Source organism: Solanum lycopersicum, chromosome 7, assembly GCF_036512215.1.
Source record: "Solanum lycopersicum chromosome 7, SLM_r2.1".
Taxonomy (NCBI): domain Eukaryota; kingdom Viridiplantae; phylum Streptophyta; class Magnoliopsida; order Solanales; family Solanaceae; genus Solanum; species Solanum lycopersicum.
This window is the reverse complement of record NC_090806.1, coordinates 11,148,279-11,156,588: the sequence shown is the minus strand read 5'-3', so window position 1 is coordinate 11,156,588 and position 8,310 is coordinate 11,148,279. Positions and strand designations below refer to the sequence as shown.

Here is an 8,310-nt window from a genome sequence, read left to right as displayed (position 1 = left end):
ACATATAATTTCATGCTGACGTCGTCTCATGATTTCATATCATGAGATGAATTATATTCTTGGAAAATCATAATTTGATATTTTTAAATACAAAAATTAACTCATTAATTTATATTTTTGTAAAAACAACCCATATATATATATATATATATATATATATATATATATATATATATATATATATATCATTTATTTCACCGTAGATAAAATTTATAAATCATACAATTACTTTTTAAATTGTTTATATCTCATATAATAATCATTCTCGCTAACATAGAGTTTATTACTTCAAAGCAATTTCTAATTTATCATTTAATTTCACCGTGTGTGTGTGTATATATATATATATATACACACACACACACCAATTGACCAACAAATGGCTCAAGCTAACAATGTTGGTTCATTTTCTCAATCATATGAATGAGAAATACAAGTTTAACTTGAGAAGATTGTATGTATTATATTGGAAGATTATATTAAAGAATTGTACACTAAAACACATGTTAATGTTATTTTTTTTATTGAATTAAAACTTGGCCAATAAATATTGTATTTTCTAAAAATATTTTGTGATATTTAGTGTATTTTATTATGTGATTTTTATAAATTTGGTAAGATTGTCTAAAGAATTGAGATAATTTTTTAACAGTTTTACAATTTATGAGTTTTTTTTATGTTTAAGAGAAAATATACAAGATAAAAAATTTCAATTCATATGTCCAAATAAAATTTTAAGTTCATCTCATGATTTCAAGTTATAATTTTATATATTGCATGGACAAACGGACCTAAACTATAATTCCTTTAATTTTAATTTCTTTCAAAGAAAATTTATTATCTGACCGATAATAGATATATACACAATATAAAATTATGAATTACCCCTTTCTAAAAGGGCTTGTCAAAAGACTAGCATTTGAACATTTAAATCATTTTATTTCTTTTAATAGATTTGATAAATTATTTAATTGCACGGTCGAGACAATAAGTGGATTAGTTTTCCAAACAAACTTATAATATGAACTGTATTGATGATTAGGCCAAAAATGATATATGAATTAATATTCTATTAAACTAAATAAATACATGGTCGAATATTTCTCTGAAGGATGTGGGGCATTTGATAATTTGAGGCCCCATTAAGAAAGTAATATATTTATTATTGGTCCACTTGATAAAAATAAAAGTTTAATTATGTGCTTCAGATTATTTGACAGTTAGTTAGATTTATAAGTATTAGCAATGTAAAATTAGTAATAAGTGAATTTGATAATTTGAGGCCCCATTAAGAAAGTAATATATTTATTATTGGTCCACTTAATAAAAATAAAAGTTTAATTATGAGCTTCAGATTATTTGACAGTTAGTTAGATTTATAAGTATTAGCAATGTAAAATTAGTAATAAGTGAATTTAAGTATTAGTTTATGCAATGGTTAATTATTCTATATTAGTTCAACAATCTATTCTCTAAAAAATAATTCATATATATATATATTAATTCTATAAATTTTTAGATTATCAATGAAATATTATATTAATTTCATTTATAAATATCTTATTCCTAGTTTTCTTATTAAATATCATATAAGTTATAAAAAAAATTATTATATAGGAAAAGTTGTGCCTTGACCAGCTAACAATGCACCTCGTAATACATTAATATGGGATAAGGTGGCATTATTTTATTGTCAATGATTGGCAGTAAAACCCACACTCTACTTTTTTTGGATTTAGAATATCTTCAAACTCACCTCTATTTTACTCGTTATTTTTTTATATTTTGAGAGTAAAATAAAGAATAAATATTCTAATTTATTTTAATATCACTTTCTATTCTTTAATTATAGAGAGGTGAATAATAATTATTCAAATAAAAGAATTATTTTTTATTTTATTTTTTAATTATTTTATTATTATTTTTACTCTTACTTTCTAATTAACATATTATTATATAATGTCACTAATTAAATATCTAATATTAATATTTCTTTTTAAATGTAATATAATATTTTAAAAAAATATTTTCATCAATGATATAATTTATTTTTTTTATTAATTTTCATTATAAAGAATAAACACAATTAAAATGATAAGATGAAAATTTTAATTTAAAAATAAAATACATAATATGATAATTTAAATACAACATTTTAATACAATACAGAACATTATAATTTAAATACAAAATAAAATACAATATATAACATAATAATGAATTCAGAATGAAACAAGAATCATGCCGAAAAGATGTTGAACGTGCATTCGGAGTTTTACAATCACATTTTGCAATTATTATAAAACTGTCATGTTTTTAGGAAATGAATTGCTACATGAACAATAACTACACGTATTATATTACACAACATGATAATTGAGGGTGAACATGATCTTAATGCACCAATTTAAGATGTCGTAGAGGTTTCAACTCCAACGACGGAAGTGGCGGTAGATGAAAATCTCCGATTTGAACAACTTTTAGCTATACATAAAAAAAAATTAGGAACGATAATGCCCATTTTGAACTCCGTATGCATTTATAGAAGCAACATAATAGTTTCAAAAATTGAGTGCTTATGTAATTGTATTTCAATCTTATTAGAATTTGTCTATTAATTTGTATATTATGGCATATTTTCTTGAAATTTATGTTATTTAAAAATTTAGAATAAAATATTATTTTATATTAAATAAAAAATTTGAAAAAATAAAATGTTATATCACATGAAAATTATATAACGTAATTATTGGGAAAAGAAATAAGGAATTTATATTATGAAATAAGAAAATAAGAATGAAATAAAAATAATAATATAATATTAAGGAGAATTTTTTTTTAAAAAAAAATTAAAATAGAGAATTTAGTTGGAATTGATTCTCCGAAGAAATATAAAACGCTATATTTGAAGAGTAAAATAGAGGATCGGGTCGGAGATACCTTACTATCCTTTAGTCAGTACTCCCTTTGCCTCAGTCTCTTTTTAATTGTTTAATTTTGATTCTTTTATTTATTTGTTTTTTGATAAATAAAAAATTAATATTTTTAATTATTATATTTTAAATATCTTTAGAGAGAATACTTTTTTAAAACATAGAATTTAATAAATAAATAAATTTGTTTTGAAATTTTATCAATTGACATAGATAAAATGATAAACTAATTGATTTATTTTTCTAGTAGGTATATTAAATAAAAAATAAACAAATAAACAGAAACTAAGGAAGTAGGTTTTTCTTAAAAATATGTATTATGCTCACATAATAAACGTGAATATGTAAAATTCCTTCTAGCATGATGAAAATTACACAATTGAAAAATATATATTTTTTTATTTTGGCATGAAAAATAAAATAGTTAAATATCAAATAAGTTAAAATAGAGTAACAAAATTCAATGAGACACATATCATCAACTATGCGGCCTACCACACTCTATGTGGACGGCAGGGATAAATAAGTGCTTTCCAAGAAAAATATATAACAAAAAATATTAAAATAATAAAATCAAAATATAAAAAAAATAATTAAAAAAAAAATTGCATATGCACGTGCTCAATTTTCTCCTCTATATATACAACTCACCCTTCTTCTGAACTATGTTCATTTTTTAAAGCTCTACACCCACTTTAACCACAAAAAAGGTATTTAAAGCATAACTTGTCTTGTTCTGCTTCATCTTCACTCCATCTCAATGGACAACATTGGTGATGAATATAAAAATTATTGGGAAACAACTATGTTTTTACAATCAGAAGAGCTCGATAGGTAAACTTTGAATTGAAGCTCGATCGAGCTCTATTTTTTTTTTTTGTGTGTGTGTTTTCTACAATTAATTTTTGCTTGAATGAATGTAGCTATTTCGATGAGCCAATTTCATCGTATTATGATTCAAGTTCACCGGATGGGTCACAATCATCGATGGCATCGAAGAACATTGTATCAGAGAGGAATAGGAGGAAGAAATTGAATGAAAGGTTATTTGCACTTAGAGCTGTGGTCCCAAACATAAGCAAGGTGGGGAGACTAATTGAAAACACACACACAGTAGTTTATAGATTATTTGTTTTTTATTTAGTTAATTAGGGGTGTTTGACCTTTTTTTTTTGGGTATCCAGATGGATAAAGCTTCAATAATCAAAGATGCAATTGATTATATTGAAGAATTACATAATCAAGAGAGAAGAATTCGAGGAGAAATTTCAGAGCTTGAATCTGGAAGATCATCGTCAAAGAAGAATAGTAACGATGTTGAATTTGAACAAGATGAAAGTTTCGATTCAAAGCCTAAAAGATCGAGAAGATTTGAGATGCAATATGGATATGATTCTTCAGGATCAACTACTAGATCACCACCATCTTCTTCCCCTGTTGATGTTCTTGAGGTAATTAATTGATTAATAATGTTTTTTTTAGTCCATTCTTAAAAAAAAAAAATTAAATTGCAGTTGAGGGTATCTTCAATGGGAGAAAAGACAGTTGTGGTGAGTCTTACTTGCAGCAAAAGAACAGACACAATGGTTAAAGTTTGTGAAGTGTTTGAATCTTTGAATATCAAAATAATTAGTGCAAATATCACTGCTTTCTCTGGGAGGCTTCTCAAGACAGCTTTCATTGAGGTAAGCACTATCTTTTTCTTTTCTCTTGCCTTTTCCAATTATGGAGGATAATATTCTTGTTTTTTTAAAAAAAAATAAAATAAATCATTTTAGTTTATTAAATTTGTTAGAAGGAAATTTACTTATTTAAGAAATAAGAAAATTGACTTTCCGAAATAGAAAAAATTAGTTTCATAAGTAATATTTAATTTTGATTTGTGGTTCAAACACATTTTATTTTCACCCCTATCCATTGTCTCATCCTTGTCACCCGACACCCGGCACCTATATCTGAGTTCGTTCGCCTATATTATTCATCTAGATTATAGTTCAGAATTATGTTTTTTTCCTATTATTTATATGTCTAATACTAAATATATATATATAAGAAATTACTTAAATTCCTAGTAATATAGTAATGATTTCGCCTTTGATTAGAACACCCAGAAAAATCAAGACTATCATTTTTTTTTTTTTATATATATTTTGCTTGGAGTTGATTTGGTTATAGATCTATTTGTCTTGTATTTTTTTGATTCCAATAATAATACCTAAAAAAATTAAAACAAATATATCAATTATTCTTTTATACTTTACTTGAAGTAGGTGAAATTATAGATCCCTGTGTCTTTTCATTGGATTCGTCCATATCTCTTCTATTAGGGAGTGATTGCTTCTAAAATTTATACTGAGTAATTTCTTCAAGCATCCAAAAGCCAATATTTACATGTGCATCCATGTCATATAAATTGAGGTTTAACATGCTAAAATGTTGAATATAAAATAAATAATAACATATATTATATTTCCATTGTGTAACCTTAAAATTGATGTTTTGAGGTGATAGTAAATAATATTTGGTTGATTTTAGAACGATTTTCTATATAGACGATTTAACTTGATGTGATATGTCACTTGCACCTTTTGTAAGTTGTTTTTTAATTTGTTTTGATATAGACAAATTTATAATTCATTTTCAAATGATAGATATTTATTTTTATTTAATTTGACATAGACAACTTAACGATGAAATATACTTACTTACCAATGGTTTTTAACATATTAAAGTTACTCTCAAGAAGGCCTTTAAAATTGCATAGACCTTCTTAATTCGAAAAATTAAAAAAAAGGAAAAAGATCACAACAAACATCTCATGAAATCTTAATAGATCAGTTAATCGATTACCTAAACTTTCATTTAGTGATTGCAGGTTCGATTTCCCATCGTGCAATCACTAGATCTCTTGTTCTCCTTACCCTAAAATTTATTTTAACTTTTTAAAAATAAAAAATGTTGTTTGTGCAGAAGACAAAATATTTTGTGGAACGTGATATCCACGCTCCCAAGGCTCAAGTGAACCAAATGTAGCATAAATCTTTTTTTTCCTGAAATCATGATTGGCCATAGGTCATACACAATATAAAAATCAAGAAATTCCCATTTTAAAAAGGAATTAACAAAAGATAAGCACTTAAATATTTTTAAATTATGTTATTCTAATATATTTGATAAATTATTTAATTGAATGGTTGAGACAATACGTAGATCAATTTTTCAAGCAAACTTATAATAATAATTAGGCCAAAAATAATCCACGAGTCAATATTTTGAAAGCTATACATAGTCCAATATTTTTGTCAAGGACGTGGGCCCATTTTATAATTTATGTTCCTATTAAGAAAACAATATTTATTGGCCCACTTGATAAATAAAAATAAAGTTAGATTAGTGCAGTACATTATTATAGGGTAAGGTAGCATTATTATATTGTCAATGATTAGCAGTAAAATCCAGACTGTCCTCACAGTAATAAACGTGTGTATGTCAAAATTCTTTTTAAATTGCATATTGAAAATTACAGAATCATAATTATTTAACGTCAACAGTTCTAATTATTGGAGAACGATCTTTTTTTTTAAAAAAAAAAACACTCTTTGATCATTTGATGTTAACATGCATATATTTATTCTATTTTTATAATTATTTTGATCACCTTTGGCTATAGGACATAACGATCTTTCAAGTCTATAATTATAATATACAATACTTCATCTATTGTTATTTATTTTTAAAGTGACACATATTTTTAAATTTTATTATCGATTTAATATATATCTAATATATAAAGTAACTTTGATTTCTCTTTTTTAGGCTGATGAAGAAGAGAGGGATCTTTTGAAGTTGAGGATTGAAACAGCTATAGCTTCTCTAAACGATCCCGATAGCCCGATGAGTTCTTAGAACAACGATATCTTGGATTTTAACTATGTTTCGCCTTCATGTAATGAGCATGTAGTTATTTGAAGAGTGTTTTTTTCCGCGTTATTTCTACCTCATTCTTCTTCTTAAAATTTGGTCATCTTTGACTGGTTATTTATGTAGTTTGTAGTTGGTGTTTTTCACAAGAAATCTAAGTCAATGAAAGTCTACTTTCATATCCTTTTGTAATATCTTGTCTAAATTTTCGTAAGTTTTCAAACACACCATGCATGCCTCATTTATGTTTGATTTAGAATAACAATTGAATTTTTTATTAGAGAATCAATCACACGTGGATTATTAAAGAGAATGATCAAGTGATCGATGTGTAAATATTACTAAATTTCAAAGCAATAATGTGGTGCGAAAGGGGAGTAGTAATATGTCATATAAAATTAAGACAAAGGAAACATTATCATAAAATATTTCTTGATGTAGTTAATTTTTGACAATGTCATGAAAAAATGATAATTTGAGAACCTTTTTGTTAAAATATATGATAAATATATCCTTACTCATTATATATACAATCTTTGTTAAGTGAATATTAAGTTAACAAAGATGATATATACAATGATTCAAAATATATTCACCATATATTTTAGTAAAAATTTAAGGAATCCTATAGTGTAATTCAATAATTACATTCTGTTCCGACAAATTTAGTATTTACAAAAAATCCCTTAAATTTGTAGTTCCGTGATACTTTAGACTGTAGTGATACATGGTAAATGATACATGGTAAGTTTAAACTGTTGAGAAAAAAATGGGGAAAAAATGGTACAATTAATGTTGTTACTAAAACAACTTAATTTTAAGGTAACAGATCATTAATCACCATAAAATCAGCACGTAATTGGATATTGATTTCAAATTTTGAAAATCAAAATTATATCATCTATTTTGAAAACATTTTTTATGAACAATCATGGCGGAAAGAAATTTAGTCGTCAGTGGAAACACAGATGTGGGTCCTCAATTGCAAGCTTCTTAAGCAAGGTTAGTCCCAAAAAAAATCAGTTGTACAACTCGACAGTGAAACATTATTCGAAATTTAATTTTGCTCTACGAAATCTCAATTTTTTTTCTGTAAGGTACGACCCTAGACAACCCAGCAGCAGGCAGCCAGCCTCCTGTTACTGTAAATTTTTTGCTTTGTAGATGGCGCACATCAATTTTTGTTTTCTTATGTGTGTTGGTCTACCCAGAATACAAGTATTTGTCATAGTAAGCCATAAGTTGAGGAAAAGGTTTGAACTAATTGAAAGAGCAAAAAGAAGAGGAGAATATATATAAATGCATATTTACTCGTTAGTTTCTGCTCTTGTTGTATTGTATTACTTTTTCATAATCTGGGAAACTGCTACTGCAATTAAAAACAAAAAGTAACAAAACTCAAAAAAAACATAATTATTTTTTACTCATTCTCCTCTTGTCATTGGATCTCTCCTAT

At 25.5% G+C, this 8,310-nt stretch overlaps 1 protein-coding gene across 1 annotated transcript; it reads left to right on the top strand.

Annotated features, from left to right (window-relative positions):
• The first annotated feature begins 3,479 nt into the window (after positions 1-3,479).
• On the top strand, positions 3,480-7,046 carry LOC101266736 (transcription factor bHLH35). Its single transcript, XM_004242870.5, has 5 exons — positions 3,480-3,767; positions 3,857-4,016; positions 4,118-4,384; positions 4,448-4,618; positions 6,750-7,046. The coding sequence occupies exons 1-5, from the start codon at positions 3,694-3,696 to the stop codon at positions 6,837-6,839; spliced, it is 762 nt and encodes a 253-aa protein (XP_004242918.1). The 5' UTR covers positions 3,480-3,693; the 3' UTR covers positions 6,840-7,046.
• The last annotated feature ends 1,264 nt before the right edge of the window (positions 7,047-8,310 follow it).

Bases quoted from the DNA above. Each gene is read 5' to 3' on its own strand.
- LOC101266736 (XM_004242870.5), top strand. From the start codon at position 3,694: ATGGACAACATTGGTGATGAATATAAAAATTATTGGGAAACAACTATG. The intron at 4,017-4,117 runs GTGGGGAGACTA...TTGGGTATCCAG, and splicing joins TGGTCCCAAACATAAGCAAG to ATGGATAAAGCTTCAATAAT. The intron at 4,385-4,447 runs GTAATTAATTGA...ATTAAATTGCAG, and splicing joins CCCCTGTTGATGTTCTTGAG to TTGAGGGTATCTTCAATGGG.